The sequence below is a fragment of the Neophocaena asiaeorientalis genome, unplaced genomic scaffold, assembly GCF_003031525.2.
Source record: "Neophocaena asiaeorientalis asiaeorientalis breed wild unplaced genomic scaffold, Neophocaena_asiaeorientalis_V1.1 scaffold648, whole genome shotgun sequence".
NCBI classification, from domain to species: Eukaryota; Metazoa; Chordata; class Mammalia; order Artiodactyla; family Phocoenidae; genus Neophocaena; species Neophocaena asiaeorientalis.
Window position 1 is genome coordinate 1870139 of NW_020172781.1, and position 21096 is coordinate 1891234.

Genomic DNA, 21096 nt, shown 5'->3' on the forward strand with positions numbered 1-21096 from the left:
TTGACTGCTCTGTGCCTCGGTTTCCTCATTTGCAAAAAATGAAGATTATAATAGTATCTACCACATAGGTTACTGCAGGATTAACTGAAATGACTGCTGAGACCCGAAGCACACAGGAGGTGCTCAACACAAGGATAACTACTAGCTCCTCCGCACCCCTCACTGTTGCAGGAGGAACACTCAGGAAACGGTAAGAACTAGCAGCTACTGAAGGACGACACCTGTGCCGGGTCCTGGGCGTAATCTGCAAACAACCCATTTTACTAATTAGAACACTGAGGTACTGAACCAGAGCATCATTGACTCAAGGTCACTGGGGTAGTGAGTAGGAACAAAGTTCAGACTCAAACCTGGCTGTGTCCCGCTCTGGAGCGCTCAGTGTCTATTCCAGGAACCCACAAGGACATAGGGCTGGGTCCTGGAGCCTTCTGGAGGGACAACCTTGGCAACCGAGGTCGACGTCTACGGTCAAAGGGAGGCTGAAACCGAAGCAGTGGGAGAAGCAGAGGGAGGACACTGCTGCTCTCAAATCCTCAGCCTGAGAAAAGGAGGAGACACCTGGTGGAGGGAACAGTTTGGCCACAGGAAAGGAGGTGGGAAGCAGCAAGTGGCCCTCCTCCAGCACAGAGGGGCAGCCTGAGGCCCAGAGAGGGGAAGGCACTTGCCCAAGGTCACACAGCCCTCATGAGGCAGCCCCTCAGTGGGAGCCGGGAGCTGGGTTCTGCCATGGGCTGTGACACAGGGTGGCCCCCACCCTCTCTGAGCCTTGTTTCCTGCAGCGCTGGGAGGGGTTGTATAGGGCTCCCCCCATGCCCAGACTGTGTGGGCCCATTCGCCTCTGCGACCTCAGCACCCCCCGGCTGGGTAGAGTCAAGGAAGACCCTGGGGCAGGTCTCACCTGCCTCGAGCCGGGCTTCCCCATTGGAGACAATTTGCTGCCCCCTGGTGGCCATAAAGGATTCTAATTTTCTCTCGGTTTCCGAAGAGATCCTTCCCAGGGACTGCAGGTGCCCAGTTTCAGGACCAGTGTCCACCCTCCTTGTGACCCACAGGTGTGTCCAGACCGACCTGGAGGCCCTACCTCCTTCTCCAATGTCCCACCACACAAAGAAGGTGAAGGTCCAAGAAATACAGAGTCATGTCGAAAATAACAGGGTTTGAAACTGGCCGGGCTACATTCCAACCTGTGTGACCTCGAGTGAGTTATGTCACCTTTCCATGCCTCAGTATCCCCATCTGTAGAACAGGGAAGATAATAATGGTTTCTACTTCATAGTGCCTTTGTGAACTTTAAAGAGGACAAGGAATAGAAAGTTCTTAGAAGCATTTCTGGCACATGACAAGCACTTGATAAAGATTGGCAATATTGTCCTACCGGCCCAGGCCTGAGAAGTGACAGAATGTCCCCCTCCCCTTCCTGAGCAGGTCCGCCAGGTAAGGGAAGCCCGGTTAGGAGCTCAGCATGGCCGGATTCCCTTAGGAACCGGAGTTCTGAATTCTTGGCTTTGTTGCACAAGCTGTGTCATGTGAAGAGAGTCGCGTCATCAGAGTGCTGGCATCAGGTTGCTGTGTGCCTTCTCTGAGTTCACGGAGGTGGAAAAAATGGACCTGCTGGAGTTACAAGCCCAACTCAGAAAAGGTTTATTGGCCAGAGCTGCAGGGAAGCCAAAGGGAGCAGTTCAGGAGGGCTTCCTGTAGGAGGCAGCCAGCATAGCAGCACAGAGCAGCTGCCACTGCCCTCCATGAGCACAGAGGCCCCTCAGCCAGCAACCCCCTCCAGGGGTGTCCAGGAGCCTCTTGGGGATCACTGGGGACCAGCCGGCCCTCCTAAACCAGGAGCCCTCAGCCCTGGCCCAGCTGGGCTTTCAGAGCCTGTAGCTCTCCACTGTCAATGTTGTTTCCTCCACACACGATGACCACGACTGAGGCCGGGGAAGGGTGCAGGCGGCCCTCAGCCTGGAGCCTCCCCAGGAGGCCTGAGTAGATGGCAGCTAAGGCTGCCCCGCAGGCAGGCTCCACCAACATTCGCTCATCATCTGCCCAGAGTAGGGGAACGGGGGTGGAGGGGGGGAAAGGGAGGAAGAACCAGTTAGTGCTCAGCAGGCTCTGGGCACTGCAATTCCATGAAGCCAGCCATCCAGGCATCCATCTCACAATCCATCATTTGTCTGACTCTCTCTCCATCCATCAATCTGACCATCTATCCCTCCATCCATCCGCCTTTCATCTATCCATCCATCCATCCCTCCCTCTATCCATCATTAGACTGTCTGTCTGTCCATCTATCAGTGTATCTATCAATCATTGTTTTATCCATCCATCCATTCACCCATCCATCCATTCATCCCCTATCCATCATTTGACTGTCTGTCTGTCCATCCATCAATGTGTCCATTAATCAATGTGTCCACCCATCCTTCCATCCATTTCATCCATGTCATTTGTCAATCCACTGCCCATCAATCCAACCGTCTATCCACCCACCCATCCACCTATTCATTATCCACCTTTCCACTCACTCATACATTCATCCATTCACTCAACAAATATTTATTGAGTGCCCCCTCCCTGCCAGGCCCAGGGCTAGGAAGGCCCTGGGGACACAACAATGAACAAGACACACCAGCCCCCACCCTCATAGAGTTCACAGCCTAGTGATGTAGTTGGATAAGAATCTGGCAGTTATGAGACTGTTGGGATTGGTGCATAGGAAGTCTTCAACCCAGGTGGGGTGGGGGTGAGAGATCAGAGGAGGCTTCCTGGAGGAGGTGCCATGATAGCTGAGTAGCCCTTAGTTACGTGAAACCCATAGGGAACAGGGCCAGGATGGGCAGCAAGAGGGAAGAAAAGTGGGTGCAGAAGTCCGGAGGCTAGAGACAGCAGGACACACCCCTTCTTCACCCCCACCCTTTCCATCCACTCAACGTGCACTTACTACATGATTACTGTATACCCAGCCCTGCGATAGGCACTGAGGATACAGATAAGAGAGAGCACGCTCTCTCCAGGGGATCCAGGGACTTTGCCGGTTTCTGAGCCCGGGTGGGGGGCAGTGCTTACTCACCCAGGAACCGCTGCACAGCGCTCACGGCCTCAACATCCTCCACCACCTCAGAGAAGACCTTGAACTCCTTCGTACATGCCAGGGCCTGTGCAGCCACCGTCCTGGCACCCAGGCACTTGGCTACACTGCAGGAGCGGGCAGGTGGGGCAGGGAGGGCAGGGGTGCGGAGAAGAGCTGGGGACTCAAGTCTCCTCCCCGCACAGCCCCAGCCCTCCCCAGCCCCGGGCCCCCCTCCCATCCTGCAAGGTGCTGGGGGCCCAGCATTTCAAGAGTCTCAAGCAGCGCCTGGCTCAGAGGAAGCACTCAAAAACTGTGTGTCCCACGAACAGCTGATGAATGCACGTCACCCCCTCTGGCTCTACAGCCGTGACTGCTGTTCTTGCACAGACCCCAGAAAGCCAAGCCTAGAAAATGATTTTTTCATTTTATTCGTTAATAACCATTTACCACGTCTATGCTATAGCTAATATTCACTGAATGTTTCCAAGGTGCTGGATGCTCGGATATTCCAACAGGGTTTTTTTTTTTGTTTGTTTGTTTGTTTGTTTGTTTGTTTGTTTGGCTGTGCCATGCAGCATGTGGGATCTTAGTTTCCCAACCAGGGATCGCACCTGAGCCCCCTGCAGTGGAAGCACGGAGTTGTAACCACTGGACCGCCAGGGAAATCCCTGGATTTTCTGTCTTAATCCTTATGCTGTCCCTTGGAGTTAGAAATTTATGGGTTCCATTTTATAGGTCAGGAAACTGGAGTTCACAGAGGTTGAGTAACTTGCTCTAGGACACACAGCTAGTCAATAGCAGAATATGGGCTCAAATTCAGGTAGTCTGGCTCCAGAGTCCACGCTCTTTACCTCCGTGCTTGGGATCACCTACCTGTTGGTATTTTCCTGAGCTAGGCAGTGTTTCAGGCCTGGGAGAGGCTTTGCTGAGCTCATAAGAACTGGCTCTGAGCCCTAAGTGGCCCAGAGTACGGACTCCGGTACCAGGCTGCCTGGTTTCAAACCTTGGCTCTAAACTAGCTGTGTGACCTTGGAAAAGTCACTTGACCTCCCTGAGCCTCAGTTTCCTCATCTGAAAAACTGGGCTAATAACAATAGCTGGCTCACGACGTTGTCACAATGAGTTAAAACATTTCAAGTGCTTAGAATAGAGCCTGACAGATAGTGAGTTCTACAGAAGTGTTGGTTGCAATTATTGTTATTGCTGTTATCAAGAACCAAGTCTGGGAGGGGAGACAGCAGTGAGTAAGGAAACACAAGAACAAGTAAATAAATACCCACTGTAGGTAGACACTATGAGGGAGAACTTGGGAGGGGAAACTCCGATGACAGGGTTGTGGGGAGAATCTCTCTGAGGGGAGAGAAAACAGCCAGAAAAAGAAGAGGGAACCCTAGGACTTCTGGGCCGAGGACACAGCCCGAGCAAAGGCATGGCGGGAGGAAAGAGTATGACCCATTCAAGGGACAGGAAGACGGGCCAGTGGCTGAAGTGGAATGGGGAGGAGTCTGATTGGGGCCTGAGAGCTTAGGGAACACACTGATGGGTTTAAGCGGGGAATGAAAAGTCCTATAGATCAGCCATGCAGGATTAAGGAGACCCCCCCTTGAGGGGACTTCCCTGGTGGTCCAGTGGTTAAGACTCTGTGCTTCCACTGCAGGGGACATGGGTTCGATCCCTGGTCAGGAAACTAAGATCCCGCATGCCATGGTGTGGCAGAAAAAAAACTTTCTTTAATTAAAAAAAAAAGGTGACCCTCTTGAGTGCCCCACTTCCACTAAGTGGGGCTGGGAGGTCCTAGGGCAGCCTAGCGCCCCACAAATGCCCCCAGCCTATGCCTACCTGGTGATGTCCGGCAGTGTCACCAGCCTGCCTGCCTTAACGGCCGCATTGAAACAGTGTGCCCCTTGGGTCTCCATGGCAATTATGGGCACATGCTTCCAGCCCACCTCTGCCAGGCCAGCCGACACCCCGGCCAGGAGGCCTCCGCCCCCTACTGCCAGCACCAGGGCACCCGGTGGGGTCCCCAGCACTGCCTTCAGCTCCCGCACCAGGCTCCCGTGGCCTTCCCTGCAGGATGAGGGAGCAGGAGAGAGGGGCAGGGGTGAGGGAGGCCCCAGTCCCACAGGCTCACAACCACACAAACTCCCCGCGTCGCCATCCGCCTCCCCACCCGTGGCACGTGGAGGGGAGACCCTGCCACGCTTAGTTCACTCAGCTTTCGTCCACTCAGGTTATTCGTTCACTCATTCTTTCCCCCTTTCATCAACCTCCCAGGCATATTCTCAATCCATTTAATCCATTCCACAATGCTGGAAAGAGGCAGCGTTCTTGTGTCTGGTTAAGAGGAGACCAGAGTAACACTTGGAACCAGCCCAACTCAAGTCCTGGGCCTGGGACCCAAGGTCTCCGCCACTTACTGGCTGTGTGATCTTCAGCAAGGAGCTTGACCCCTCTGTGCCTCAGTTTCCTCACCTGTAAAATGGGCATTAAAACAACCATCTCTAGGGCTTTGGGGAAGACTAAACGGATGGAATGTGTGCCAAAGTACACACTCAGTCAAGGGGATTTATTATTAGCATTTCCATTTTTACACACGTGGAAACTGAGGCATGGGTGGTGAGATGCTTTGCAGAGTCACACAAATCACAAGTGGCAGAGGTGGGGTCAGGACCTCCATGTGCCTGGCTTCCAAGCCTCTTCTCCTCTTGGGGCCTCAGTTTCCCCTCTGTCCAGTGGGAGGACCCTGACTCAACGACGGTCTCTCAGTGCTGAGTTCCATGGAGAGAGGGGCACCAGCCTTACCATATCAGAGGGTGGTCAAACGGGTGGATGTTCACCCAGCCATCCTTCTTGGCCAACTCTTGTGCCCTTAGATTGGCCTCGTCCCAGACCTAAAGAGAAACCGAGGACCTCAGAAGACGGGAGTCAGACGGCTATGGAGGTTGGAGCAGAGCCTGAGGTCTCCCGGATGGCTCCAGGGGCCAGTGGGCTGAGGAGACCCCCGAGGGTGAGACCAGAGCTGGTGTGGACCCAGCAGCCTCCTGGGACAAAGGCAGAGGCTTCCAAGTGGACAAATGGATGCCATGTGCTTTCTACAATCCAGGCAGGACCCATCGTGTTCTATTCTCATCATCTGGTTACCTGCGAGTCTCCCCAGCAATACTTGGAGCTTTGTAAGAGTAGAGACCATGTCTTATTACCTCTGTATTCTTAGCACAGCCTAACAGTGCAGGCACATGGTCTGTGCTCGATGAATATCTGTTAGATGGATGATGGATGGATGGAGGGGCGGAAAAGAAGGCAGAGGGAGGGAGAAAGGGTGATGGACGGAAGGATGCTGAATGAATGAATGAGTGAATGAATGAATGGATGAATATATGAAGGAGAAAGGAAGACAGAAAAGCAGGCAGGAAGGAAGGAAACTGTATACACTAAGTATTAGGAGACCAGCTTTTGGGTACCATGATATGGCTTTTAGTTTTAACCTTGATGGTTTTTAAAAGCCTGTTTTCCAGGGATGATGGATGGATGGATGGATGGATGGATTTTTTCTTCTTCTTCTTCCCAGGAGGGGGGAAGCATGACATGTTTGGGTCTCTGTTTCTTGGGTAACAAAGTGAACCAACGATATCCTTATCAGATGAATATCCTTTCATTTCGGGGTGGCCTCAGAATGGGGGATGATGCTGTCATCATCTTTCTTTATACTTTTTGTCTTACTGAAAGGCAAAAATTTTAAGTGGATAGCACCAAGTGTTAGTGAGGGTGCCGGGAGACAGATACACTCCTGGTAACCACCAGCCTCCTGCTTCTCTTGGGTTCACACAGGAAAAGTCTCCTCAAGGTGGGGAGAGGCAAGTTGACAGATCCAAGCCCTTAATATACAACACATCTCACTCACCCCTCAGCTCAGCCATCCTCAGGGATGACTGGGTCCCAGGCATAGTTCACAAAACGGAAAAGGAAACAGGATCTCTTGGGGCTGAGGTGGGAGTAAAGGGGGAACAGCTCCCTTCAGCTGGTCTCCCCTTCTTGAGGTCCTTACCTTTCCCGTCAGCTGAACTTCGGCCCCCTCCCCCTGCAGCCTGCTCACCACCTGCAGAGAGGTGCCCTCGGGGAGCACAATGGTGGCTGGGATGCCCAGCTTCCTAGCAGCGTAAGCGGCAGCGATGCCTGCGTTACCCCCTGTGGAGGCAGTAGAAGGGGGGGCTGTGGGCATTTGTATTAGCCTGTTGACACACTGCTCTCCCACCCTCTCCATTCCCCTCTGGGAGTCACGCCTTCCCGACACTTATATGCCCCACCATTGGCCCCAGAGGTGGACACGTGATCCACGTGGAGCCAATCAGAGAACGCATTCACCTGAACCATGATTGGTTCAGGGATGAGTACATGGGACAAGCTGGGCCAAAAAGACCAATTCATGGATTGATGAGGCCATTGGGAAGGGGTACTCCCTTTTCACCAGGGTTGGTAGGATGGTAGGAGGCAAGCCTAAAACTCCGGATGGCCATCTTGCTACCACGTGGTCTATGTGAGAGTAAAGTTAGTACAGAGGAACGACAAGCCAAGAAAAGGAGAGGTACAGAGGAGAGCTCCTGGGTCCAGCTGTGCCTGAAAGCCAATCATCCCAAGAATTCTTCAATTCTTGGAGCCTGTAACTTAAACCCGCATTATTGGGGTTTTATCACTTACTACCAGGAGGCTTGAATGATGGGAAGGGGGCTGAGAGAGGACATGCCAAGCAGCCATCTGACCATGACCTTGATGAGACTGGACCTTTAAGAAGAGGCCAAGGACTTCCCTGGTGGCGCAGTGGTTGGGAGTCCGCCTGCCGATGCAGGGGACACGGGTTCGAGCCCTGGTCCGGGAAGATCCCACATGCCGTGGAGCAGCTAAGCCCGTGCACCACAGCTACTGAGACTGTGCTCTAGAGCCCGCAAGCCACAACTACTGAGCCCACATGCTGCAACTACTGAGGCCCACGTGCCACAACTACGGAAGCCCGGGCGCCTAGAGCCCGTGCTCTGCGACAAGAGAAGCCACCGCAATGAGAAGCCCGCGCACCGCAACGAAGAGTAGCCCCCGCTCGCCGCAACTAGAGAAAGCCCGCGTGCAGCCAAAATAAACAAATAAATTTATTTTAAAAAAAAAAAGAAAAGAGGGGCTTCCCTGGTGGCGCAGTGGTTGAGAGTCCGCCTGCCGATGCAGGGGACAAAAAAAAAAATAGAGGCCAAGCCCTGGACATCTACTGCTGCTCCAGCCAGGTCCTCCTCCCCCAACCCAGCCCTGAGGACCCGCATGAAGTAGAAAGGGGTGGGCTCACCTGAGGAGCACACCAGGTGTCTGCATCCCTTTTTGGCCACCTGGGAAGACAAGGTATGTGGGTGGGGGCTGACCCAAGCAGGTGTCACGGAGGCCTGTGTGGATGGAGTTAGACCCTCCCACTCCAACTCTCCCCACCCCTCGTCCTGCCCACAGCTGTCCCCTTCCATCTGTACAGCCTCACTCTCCCCTCCTGCCCACACACCCTCACCTCCTGGCAGAAACGTCCAATGCCACGGATCTTGAAGGAGCCAGCCGGCTGCACATTCTCATACTTGAGGAAGACAGGCATGCCCACCACCTGGGACAGTGCCCAGCTCTCCAGCAGAGGCGTGACGATGTGGAAGTGCTCACCCTTGGCACACTCCGCCAGAGGGCCCTCCATACCAGCAACCACCTAGAGGGCCTGCAGGAGGGCACAAACATCATAGCCCAGGCAGCTCCAGCCAAGAGTCCCTGTGACCAGAACAGGGAACGGGGAGAGGGAGAAGCTCCTCCGCTTGGCGCCCTTAGTGCCATATGGCTGCCAAGCTGTGAGGCTCCAGGGAAGGATCCGCGCCTCTCTGGGCCTCAGTTTCACCAGCTGGACAAGGAGCTCTGGACTAGGGGCTCTTTTCTTCTGTGACTGTGGCTGCTCACAGCGCTGGGGATGGAGAACGTGGCCAATGGTGGTGATGAATGAATGAGAGTGGGAGAATTCATTCATTCATCATTCATTATTCATTCAAAAGACATTACTGAGCACCTACTATGTGCCAGGCAGTTCCAGGTTTTGGGTCCCAGCAGGGGACACGTCAGAGGCAGCCCCTACTTTGCCGGAGCTCACGGTCTAGTTGGGGAGACAGAAACACAGAATTTCAAACAGGAGTGACCTAGAGGGGAGGGTATTATTTTAGCAAGGGTGGTCAGCAAAGCCGTCTCCCAGGAAAGAAACTTTTTTTAAAACTTGTATTATGGAAAATTTAACACAGCAAAAGTGTCAAGAACTGTCTGACGAAGCTCCCGTGTAGCCATCACTTAGTTTCAACGATCAACAACGTGTGGCCTGCCTTGTTTTCTCCATATCTGTGCCTAATTCTCCTTCCTGTATTATTATTTTTTCCTCCTTTATGATTATTATAAATTTCCTCCCATATTATTTCTTCTGTAAATATTTCAGCGTGTAGCTCCAAAAGCAAAGAACTCTTTTTAAACATTGTAGCCACAGTTTCAGAACAGTATACATTTGTCCAAACTCTTCAAATTCTAACCTTGAGTAAACTAATTTTATTTTATGGAAATTATGCCTCACTGATGTTTATTTTTTAAAATGTAATCACAATGCCATTATCACGTCTAAAAATATTAAAATGATTTCTTAATATCATCAAATATCTGCTAAGTGTTCAAATTTCCAATCGTCTCATTAAATGTAATAAACCACCCATCTTGTTGTTGGTGATGGTTTAGGGTTTTGTGCGTTTTTGGTTGGTTGAGAGGTAATTTACTTTCTTTTGACCTGCAAGTTCTCAAAGGGGAAACTTTGAGATGAATGACAAGAAGAGAAGCAAGGGAAAAGCGTTCTGTAGAGGGAACAGCAGGTAGAACCACCGCCTTGAAGGAAATGAACTTAGAGTGTTCCTGGTGCTGAGAGAAGGGACTGGCGGAGGTGAGAGTAGGAGGCGAGCAAGGAGAGGTGGTCAGGGATGTTGGGGAGGGCGTTCCAGCCCACGGTGAAGAGGTGGGATATTATTCTAATTCTACTTGCTATGGGAAGCCGCTGGGAAGTTTTAAGCCAAAGTGCGGATGAGTGAGTGAGTGAGTGAATGAACCAGTGTGTAAGGGCGAGAAGCAGAGAGAGAGGACATTAGAAGGGAGAACAATAGAAGGATTTTTTTTTAAGGAGCCAACGCTCTGCCCTCCCACCCACCCCCCTTTGTTTTTTCTGGCGCAGAAAAGCATTGGGCCGCCCAATAGTGGGGCTGCAGTTCCATTACTTGCCACTAGGCGGAGCGCTGCAACCTCCCCCGCCCGCCACAAGCCCAAGCTTCTCGTCCACCCTTGCTTAGTCAAGAGCTGGGTTCCCCTCTTCAGAGGTTTCCAGGTCTCCTGTCCCTGGATTTGACTCTGGGCCTCTGTTGGGATGGCCCTGGGGTTCCCCAGGCATGGCAAAGCCTGAACCACCTCCACCCAGTTCCATCCAGGACAATTCTTAAGCAGGGCATGGCATTGGGGAAGGGTAGCCCACGGGTCACCCAAATCCCGCATACCCAGCCCTGGGCCTCACCTCAGCCCCAGAGCCCAAGAATGTGAGCTTTGGGGTCAATCAGAGACCAGAGTTAGAAACTAGCTATGACTTCTTGGCTGTGTGACCCAGACAAGTGTCTCAACCTCTGTGTGCCTATTTCCCCTTCTGTAAAATGGGAATAATAACATCCCAACTCACAGGTTTGGGGGCAGATTAATAATAATAGTAATAATAATAATAGCTGTCCTTTGTGGAATCCAATTACCAGAAACTGACTGAGTCTTTTGGAGGCATTATCTCATTGAGGTCTTTTAACAGTGCCGGTAGGCTCATTGTTACTCTAGAATGCTTACAAGGTGTAGGCCCTGACCTAGGAACTGGGGACACCATGGTGAACCAGACAGATATCTACTCCTGGAGGTGACTCATAATCTCAGAAGGGGATGGACATTCAACAAATAACTGTATAGACAAACAAAATAATCAGAAATGGTGAGAACTGCTAAAAGGGAAACAGGCATATACGGAGCCTTGAAAAGAAGAACAGGGGACCTACTTTGGGTCAGGAGGTCAGGAAAGGCCTTTTGGAGGAGGTGACCATTAAAACTGAAACCTGAAAAATGAAAAGGAACCAACCACACAACAAACGGGGAGAAGAGCTTGTGCATCACAGGATCATTGTGATGATTACGTGAGACCATAAAGTAAAGGCATCAACTCTGCTTCACATATAATAACAGCTAATAATTACATGGGACTTACTTTGAGCCAGGCACTATACCAACCACCTTATATTTTATCTCATATAATCATTACAATGACCCTGAGATAGGTTCAATTATTAACTCCACTTTATAGACAATGAAACTGAGGCCCAGAGAGGTTAAGTAACTTGTCCAAGGTCACACAGCTAGAAATGGCATGGCCAGGATCCAAACTCAGGCAGTGCACTTTGGCATCTGTGTTCTTACCCATGATGCTTTACTTTCTCTTTTATATTAGCATTATTATCATTGAAGGTGTGAGCATTTAGTACTTAACTGCCAGTTGTCCTTAGGAGCTAAATGCTCCTGCCTCAGTCCCCAGGCGCCCCCAGCCCTCTTGGTTATACCGACTGCCCAGAAGAGGACAGCAGGCGTCAGTCAAACGAATGAACCCCAAGTTGCCAACAGCCTTATCAAGCCCAGACGCCCAGGAGGGCACCTGCTACTTCTATGAATTGGGGTAAAAGACCAACTGACTACCTTTTCCACCTCCCTTGTCCCTCACGCTTTTCCCCAGAGGCCACCTGGGTGATGCTCAACAGTCAAATCTCTGGTGCCAGGGCTGGGAAACCTCAGCCACCCCTTGGCTGGCAGAATGTCAGCCCCACCCCCCTGGGATCAGGATGTGCTCCCCAATCCTCAGGGTCCCAGATCCCTAGCCTTCTAGTCCAAGGCAGACAGGCCACAAGCACCCTGAGCTGAACCCATGTTCCTGGGAGGACTTCGGACAGTCTCACCCTCCCACTTTCTGTCCACTCAGCTGGAACTTGGCCCCAGAACTTTCCAGACTAGCCTCTACTCACATTCACAAATGTACATAGAGCCCCAGGGCCCTATTTGGGCCCCAGACCCCCTTACCTTCCTTCTCAACAGTCCCCAGACCAGCTCAGCCCCAGCCCACTGCCCACCAGCCTGAGTGGGCACTGGCTCTGCCAGCTTCCTGCAGCTTCCTGTGGCCTTGGCCCCTCCTCTTGTATTAAAGGGACAGCTCCCCACTGAAGGAGAAAGGGGACAAGATCAGCCTTCACTGCCTCCCGGTTTGCTGTCCGAGACATGTGATTACCTGGTCCCATTTCACAGATGAAGAAACTGAGGCCCAGAGAGGGGGACTCACTCAGCCAAGGCCACCCAGCCAGCGAGGGGCACCCTTTAACTCTCACCCTGGACCACCTTTGCTGTGACGCAGACACCTCCAAGCCCGGTGCTTGCGCCGAATGCCAAACCACTTCCCCTAGACCACTGTCAAGGTCAACTTAGGTCTGAGACAAGAAAACAAGGATAAAGGAACAATTATTATCTGTCACATGAGAAAGGCATGTTTTCTTCTGGAGTTCCTCCTCATCTGTGATATTTTATACCCAACATTGGGACTCAAACAATTATTTATTGTTCAAATGAATGACTCTGACAACCGATTCATTCACTCAAAGAATATTTATTGGACATGAACTATGTGTCAAGTCCTGGGACCTTTAGCCTCAAACAAGACAGCATGTCCCCTGCCCTCAAGAAGCCCCAAGATACCACTGAAGAGCAGCTATGATCAATGCTGTCAGATGTTGGCAAGAAGAGGTGGGGTAGGGCTGTGGGCGCCCAGAGCAGGTACCTCACCTGGCCCTTGAGGGCTGGGAAGGCTTCCTGGAGGAGGAGACTGAGAGGGGTCAGGAATCAGGAACAGGGAAAGCAAAGGTCTGAAACTGAAAAACATGGGGTGTTCCAGGAACAGAGACATGTGCAGGAGGACTCGAGAAAAGGCAAGGATGGGACAGCATGTGGGTTTGGGGCTGAGGAGGTGGGCAAGGACCAGAGTCCACTGGATGCCTGTACCAATCCAGAGTCTGGACCTCACCCCAGGGGCACTAGGGAGCCATGGAAGGCTTTAGGCAGGGGAATGACGTGATCACATTCATGTCTTGTCTCTATCAGCATCTCACTGGGTGAATCTGAGCTGGTCACATTAATCTGGGGGGGCCCTCAGTCTCCCTATATATCAAATGGGAGGTGAGGTCCAGGAAGCACCTGGCAGCCCAGATGGCCTGTGCCCTTCTTGACCTGTGTGTGACCTCCCCGGGTTTGATGATTAACTCCTGGCCACTTGGGGTCTAGTGGAACTGCTTGGTCATGATCCTTGATGAGGACTTTAGCAGTTTCATCCCCATCCTCACATTAAACAAACACCATCCTTGACAGGTGTCCTGTCCTGGTCTGGGCACTGGGGACACAGAGGTGAAAAAAACCCAGTTCATGCCCTGAGGTGGCCCCCAGCCTGGAAGGGAGAGAAAGTCACTAATTCAGTGACAACCCTAACACCCCCTAGGAGAACAGAGAGCAGAAGGTCCCCATAGGGCAGCTGAGGGTGGGGTGTCATCAGGGAGGGCTTCCTGGAGGAGTGGGGCCTTAGCGTATAGTTCAGGTTTGGACAAGAAGCATGATGGCTACATTTGTTGCATGCCTACTGTATGCCAGCCCTTTTGTGTTGATGAGAGATTCCCAAAGGTTTTTTACTAGTTGGGTATTTATATCCTGTGTGTGTGTGTGTGTGTGTGTGTGTGTGGTGTTGGTATAAAATAATACACATAATTTTATGGATGTTATTGCTTAGGAAGAAGCTAAGGCAGGTATTAAAGTTTAAAAATGGAGTTTTTTTTCTTTTTTTAATATTAAATAGTAGCAGTAAGTTTCTGGCATGAAGAGGCAGTAACAATTAGAACACAGACCCTGAAGCCAGCCTCTAGTACAAATACCAGCTTTGCACTTACTGGCTGTGGCTTGGGTAAGTTACTTAACCTCTCTGGGCATTGGTTCCTCAAGTGTAAGATGGGGATAAAATACTACTTCCCCAGTAGCGTATGCAGCCTGTTGCCTGTATGGGTTGCCCTAAGGGACCTTGGAGACAGCCCTTTCCAGTGGACATTCATGTCCGGCATGCAGTCCCCAATCTAGGCTCCAGACAGGTATGCGCGGTGCCTTTGGAAAGCCCCAGGGCACAGTGGCCAGGGTCCACATTGGCCAAGTCATAATGTTTATCCGCACCGAGCTGCAGAGCAAGGAGCATGTGATTGAGGCCCTCCACAGGCTGAGTTCAAGTTCCCTGACCCCCAGAATATTCACATCTCCAAGAAGTGGGGATCTACGAAGTTTAAGCAGATGAATTTGAAAACATGGTGGCAGAAAAGTGGCTCATCCCAGATGACTGTGGGGTCGAATACATCCCTAATCGTGGCCCCCTGGACAAATGGCAGGTCTTGCATTCATGAGAGCCTTGGCGCCGTCCTCTCCTTACTCACGTCCACCAATAAATACTACTTTCCTGTCCAAAAATTAAATTAAATTAAAAGCTATTTTTCCTTACATTAAAGCAGTATGGGAGGAGGACTTTGAAGTTTTGATTATAATACTGAATTTCCATTTGGTGGATAGAAAAAAAAATACTGCTTCCCTAGTGGAGTTGATGTGAGGATCAAAAGGGTTAACAGATGGGGACTTCCCTGGCAGTCCAGTGGTTAAGACTCTGCGCTCCCCATGCATGGGGCACGGGTTCAATCCCTGGTCAGAGAACCATCCCCCATGTTGCACAGTGCGGCCAAAAAAAAATAAAATTAACAGATGTAAACTATTTAGAACAGTAGGAAGTATCCTGTGTTTGCTGCTGTTCTGCTAGCGTTGCTCTATGAGTATTATAAAAGGTGTGATACAGCAGTGTGGCAAAAATTGCAAAGGCAGCTCATGAATGTCCAAAGTTTGGGAACATGACATCGTTCTATCACAGGACGCTTACAACACCCTGGGGGAGGTGGGTATTGTAATGAACTCCACATTGTGGAATCAGATTTGGCTCAGAAAGGCTAGGTCATTTTCCTGAGGTCACACAGCAGGGGCAGAGCCAGGGCTTAGACCCAGAGCTCCTGACCTGGAAGAGGATGGAGTGGGGAAGCCAGAGTGGCTGCATCAGAGAGCAGATGAGGCTGGAGAGGGGTCCAAGTCACTGACCCATCCCCTCCCAGATCCACATTTGTCAGCCAGGCCCTGTCCCTGACACCTCAGGCTGCCAAACACCCTGGCCAGTCTCCCGGATTATTCATTAAGCTTCATTTCACCATCTTCGCCCCCAGCTGGCCTTCTTGTTCCCAGGGCAAGGGAACTGCGTAAAGGGGAGGGATGGGGTCTTGGACACAGTTAACTGGCCCTCTGAATTTGCAGGTTTAACTCTGGACTCTGCATCATACACTTTCCAAGGCACAGAGGTTCAGTTCCATTAACAGGTGAAAGAACTGGAGTTCATGCAGTCAAGCATCCAGTCTAGCTGCTGAGTAGCCCAGCTGGGATTTGCCCTGGATCTTCTAACACCCAATACATCTTAGCTAATGTCTCAGACCCTTGCCAAGGTGATCAATCATTCTAGAGCAGAGAGGGTCTCAAACTAGGGGGCCACGTTTTTACTGGCTGGAGCTGATTCACTCTGTCCTCCGTAGAGCTATCCCGTGGGGGATCGTTCTATTTGCCACTGTCCCCATCTTTCTCTATTGCATCCCTAAGACCCAGAAGGCTCCTGCCTGGTTCCTGGAGTTCTTTGAGTTTGAAACCCTGTGCAGAGGAACTTTCCCTCTCTCCTCTTGCCCTGATAAGGAAAGGAGTCAATTATTAAGGGAGAAGCTGAGGCACAGAAAGGTTAAGTCACTTGCCCAGCAAATAGCCCATGGGACCAATCACTGAGGGATCCCACATCCAACATAGGTGTTCTTGTCCCAAGAGACTTACAAATTCACAGCCATGATATCTGAGCTGAAAGAATTTGTCAGGGCCATTCTAAGCCATCCTTATAGTGGATGGGGAAAACGGGGCCCAGAGGAAAAAGGGGAACAGTTCTGGCCCCATGTTCAGATTTTTGAAATAAAGATAAATGGATGGGGCTTCCCTGGTGGCGCAGTGGTGGAGAGTCCGCCTGCCAATGCAGGGGACAGGGTTCGTGCCCCGGTCCGGGAGGATCCCGCGTGCCGCGGAGCGGCTGGGCCCGTGAGCCATGGCCGCTGAGCCAGCGCGTCCGGAGCCTGTGCTCCGCAACGGGAGAGACCACAGCAGTGAGAGGCCCGCGTACCGCAAAAAAAAAAAAAATAAAGATAAATGGATGCACAGCTTTAAGGATGCAGGGTATTAAATATTGCACAATATAGGAGGTGGTACAACTCGACATACTTCTATACATTTAATAGCACAAGTATAGGGACAAGCCATGCGATTGGAGGAAAAACCCGGGACTGAACTGAGTGGTCCTCTGTTACTGATAGAAGCTCCCTGTGAATTCAGACCTGAGACCGAGGAGTTGGTCAGTACATAAAACGCACTGAATTCAAGACAGACAGTAGCAGCAGGGTAGATATTAAGGAATTGACTCTTGCCGATTAGGATTGGCAGTGGGGGCCAGTCGGAAGTGAGCAGGGTGGCTGGAGACTGGAAATCTAGATACTGCAGCTCAAGTCCAGGATCTGAAGATTAGAACAGCAGTCTAGAGATGGAATGATCAGTACATTCTTCAAAAATCCCAGATCTTCCAAACAACTTCTTAGGATGCTTTCCTCAAACAGGGGTGTGATGACTTTTTTTTTTAAACAAACAACAATGTTGCTTTTAAAAAGACAACAGTAACAAAAAGTTCCTGATACACCAGTCTATGATTGCATCAACACCTGTAGGTTCATGGAGAACAATACTGATAACATCATTTGTCCTGGGGAAACGGGAGAGGTGGGGATGAGGGCGGAGTGGGGCAAGGAGGCGGGGGCCATCATGGAAACATGACATGAAAATGGTCCGTAATCTCCGCTGTGCAACATGGTAGCCACTCACCCCCCATGCATACCGAGCTCTTGCATTGTGATCGTGCCACTGAGGAACTGAATTGTAACTTTTGTTTAATCGAAATGTAAATAACCTCAAGATGGATAAACAACAAGTTCCTACTGTATAGCACAGGGAACTATATTCAATATCTTGTGATAAACCATAATGGAAAAGGATGTGTATATATATATATATATGTATAACCGAATCACTTTGCTGTACAAGAGAGATTAACACAATACTGTGAATCAACTGTACTTCAATAAAAATTTTACTTTAATGTAAATAACCAGAGGTGGCCAGGGGCTACCATACTGGAGAGCACGAGCTAAAGGATCTGTCTAGGAGGCAGTGTGGACCCAACATGAGAGGCGTTATTGTCACCAGGGGAGGGGGAAGCGTGTTAGTCAGTCCTTGGGCTTTGTGTAATGATTTCCCCACTGAGACAGACAGATCCAAGTGACATGCAGACAGAAGGACAATCACGACACAGGGACAGGAAGTCCCCCAAGTAGATATGGGATCTGTGCGCCATACAGATGGACGCAACTCAAAAACACTCCACACCCGGAAGAAGGAGGAACGTTACAGTGGGGACACCTGACAACCAGCACCTGGGCCAGGTGATCAAGGTCAGCCTCCACAGTGATGAGTCATGTTGGTAGTTGGCATATGGTCTTAATGGGATGGGATGAGATATCGCCTCCATGGCCTTCCTCCCCAAATCCTATAACCCCCGTCCTTCCACTCATGAGAAAAAACATAAAATCCACGACAGTTCTGTTCAAGTCTGTCAAGGTTATCAAAGACAAGGGAAGTCTGAGAAACTGTCACAGCCAAGAAGAACCTAAGGAGACAGGATGGGATCCTGGAACTGAAAAATGACGTCAGGGAGAAACTAAGGAACTCTGAGTAAAATATGGACTTCATTGAATAGTAATGTATCGACAGTGGTTCAATAATTGTGACAAATGTACCGTGTTAATGTAAATTAATAATAGGGGAAACTGGGTGTGGGGTATATAGGAACACTCTGTACTATCTACGCAGTTTTAGATTTCCATTTCTGTAAATCTAAAACTATTCTAAAATAAAAAGGTTTTTTTTTTTAAGTCCCTATACCCAAACCTGCAAAAGTAGCGGAAAATAACAATATTTCTTACAAGAGGATTCTTTGCTTTGCAGAAAGATTCTCTTCAGAGGGTGCTTAAATAACGAGGTGCTTTTTTTTTTTTTTCATTCTCATTCAAAGCAAGCTTAACTGACTAAAGTCCTATGTTTTAAAATGGAGGGAGAAACAGGCCCACTGCATGGATGCAGATGTTGAGAAGCTAGCCGATGACAGAGAAAAAGCTGGAAAAGAAATTGACTGCAACCATTACATAAAGAGGGGGCAATGAACAGGAGCCAGTCTGGGATCAGCAGTAACAAGTTTTTCCCTTTTGCCATAGTTATTTTTCTGTATAATCAGGGGAAATGCATAGCAGAGGCATGTATCATGGAGGAATAATATTTTGAGAATATTAACTTAACACTCCCTCCCCCTCACTTCCCTCCCCTGGGGAGGAGACAGACAGTGAGAGACAGAGAGTAACAGAGAGACAGAGAGACAGAGACAAAGAAAGAGAGACATTGAGAGACAAAAAGACAGATCAGAGAGAGTGAGAGAAAGAGAAAAGAAAGAGAAAGGAAAAGAAAGAAGGAAGGAAGGAAAGAAGGAAGGAGTCCTCATTTGTAACATTTGTTGATTTTCATGGTATCAGTAGTCCCCAGCGGATAGTTTCAAGCTACCAAAGTTTAACGACTTATTCAAACTTTCCTGCAGATGTACAGTTGATAGGCATCTACTCCACACTCGGCTGCTGGAAGAGGGGCCGTGCACTTTGCCTCAGGGAATGGAGATAAGAGAAAGTTTAAGGCAGTGGCCAAAACAGGGAGGGGAGTGAAGATACCTTGAGTCTCCAACCTTTCTCTGGAATGGTTGCCCGTGGACCCCAGACTATGGGACAAGGATTCACGTGGGTGGGAATGAGGAAGGGCCTCCCAGCAAGCTGGGGCGGGAGTCAGACAAGTGAGGACCAGGCAGCATCCGCACCTCATCTTGTGTTGACTCAGCCCTGGAATGTCACTGCCACCCCTAGTGGGGAGGGGGGAGGGAAAACCCCTCATGGCCTCCAATTATTTATCTGCTTGAAATAAAAATAAGCGGAGTTAGAGGAAAATAAAAAAGTCTTCATTTGTTGCACATGGGGTTTGTGTTCTGAGACTGAAACCCCCTGCAAATATCTTGGTATATGCTGGGCTTACAACTGTCCTTACAACTTTACATCAATTAAGTCATTAAATCCTCACGACAAATCTAAGGGGTGGATACTACTATCCGTTAAAGCAAGTTCATGGCAAAAGTTGGATTTGAACCTGGTTCTGTCAGGAAACTGACTCACTTGCTATCTGGAAACAGACACGCCTTGGATGCTAGAGTCATGCGCATGAACTGATCTCTCTGAAGTTTGTACGATGACAGCGGCCAGCCTCCCTCTAAGACCCTCCAGCAGCTCTCCACACTCTCCCGGCTCTGAAGCCTCGAGAGCTCGGCTAAGCAGCAGTAGTTTAATGGGGAGTCTGCCTGCCGGGAACTGGGGGCCTGCTGGGGTCTCAGTTCTTGGCTGGCCCCCGAACACGAGGTTGGCAGGCGTGTGACAGCAGCAGGTAGGAGTGAGCCACTGGTGTGGTGATGAGCAGGAAAGGGAGGACAGCGGCTGTTGGCAGCGGCTGGTCAGTGGAACAGACCTGCAAGTGTGGCTCTTGTCACTCTAGGACTGGGTTCAGGGTAGAGCCTCCCTCAGTTCTCCAGGAGAGTGAACTGGTGTGATCAGCACCACGGCCACGCGCATCCCGTCTGCCAGCAAGGGCAGTGGAGAGCCCGGGAAAGCCATGGCCTTGCAAATGTCCTCTGATGACAAAGCTTAACTTAACTGCAGGCTTAACTTCTGTGTGGAACGTTGGTGTGCTGAAAAGCAGTTCTGTGTGCTTTTCCCCCTTGGTGTGGATCAGCGGTGCTGGGGCAGCAGGCGTGTTACAGAAGTGTGAGCAGAGACTGTCTGGAATGCCCAAACTCCAGGGAAACTAGAGGTGACAGCCAGCCTAGTGAAGAGGACAGGAGCGGTGGGCGGGGGTGGCAGCCCAGCAGGTGCCCCTCGTCTCAGGGCCCTAATCCTGGCTCCAGCCAGGTGGTAAGGGAAGCCGCAAGGTCTTCTGGGCGAGCAGAGCCCACAGTCCTAAGCTGTTCTTCGCTGTGTTTGGGTCATCTCCTCCCATCCAAGGGGAGAAATCTAGATGAGGTTTAAGAATTAGTGCTTTAAGAATGTGGATCTCATAGTCGAAACCTCGGAACACGTGTTTTCAGCACAAGGTGTTAAAGTGAACAGAAGGATTCAACGCCCTTTCAAGGAGGGTGTGGGCAGAACTAGAGAATAAATGGATCTTGAATTTAAAAAAAAATAAAATTAAAATAAATAAATAACAATAAAAAGGAAGCACTGACACATGCTACAATGTGGTTGAACCTTGAAGACAGAATACTCAGTGAGAGAAGCCAGACACAGAAGGCCACATAGTATATGATCCCATTTATATGAAATGTCCAGATAGAAGAATTCATAAAGGCAGAAAGCAGATTGGTGGTTGCCAGGGGCTGGAGGGAGGGGGGGAAAAGGAGAAGTGATTGTTATTGGGTCGGGGGTTTCTTTGTGGGGTGATGAAAATGTTCTAAAGCTGATACTCTGTAAATGGGTGAATTGTATGCCTTGTGAATTATACCTCAATAAAGTTACTTTTTTTTTTTTTTTTTTTTTTTGTTTGCTCTTGGCTTTTGGTTT

At 50.2% G+C, this 21096-nt stretch overlaps 1 protein-coding gene and 1 non-coding gene across 3 annotated transcripts; one reads left to right on the forward strand and one right to left on the reverse strand.

Moving 5' to 3' along the window:
* Positions 1–1617: 1617 nt before the first annotated feature.
* Positions 1618–12323, reverse strand: SDSL (serine dehydratase like). Of its 2 annotated transcripts, XM_024741372.1 has the most exons (9): positions 12239–12323; positions 9139–9218; positions 8601–8795; positions 8391–8430; positions 7110–7249; positions 5867–5955; positions 4904–5131; positions 3065–3189; positions 1618–2036 (listed from the first exon to the last, which is right to left on the reverse strand). In XM_024741372.1, the coding sequence occupies exons 3-9, from the start codon at positions 8772–8774 to the stop codon at positions 1843–1845; spliced, it is 990 nt and encodes a 329-aa protein (XP_024597140.1). In that variant the 5' UTR covers positions 8775–8795; positions 9139–9218; positions 12239–12323; the 3' UTR covers positions 1618–1842. The 2 variants fall into 2 exon arrangements, with proteins under 2 accessions (XP_024597140.1, XP_024597141.1); XM_024741373.1 differs by lacking the exon at positions 9139–9218 and having other exon boundaries at positions 12239–12312.
* A 1824-nt stretch (positions 12324–14147) lies between these two features.
* On the forward strand, positions 14148–14279 carry LOC112397388 (small nucleolar RNA SNORA70). Its single transcript, XR_003002795.1, has one exon. It is a non-coding gene; the product is annotated as a small nucleolar RNA SNORA70 (small nucleolar RNA).
* Positions 14280–21096: the final 6817 nt, after the last annotated feature.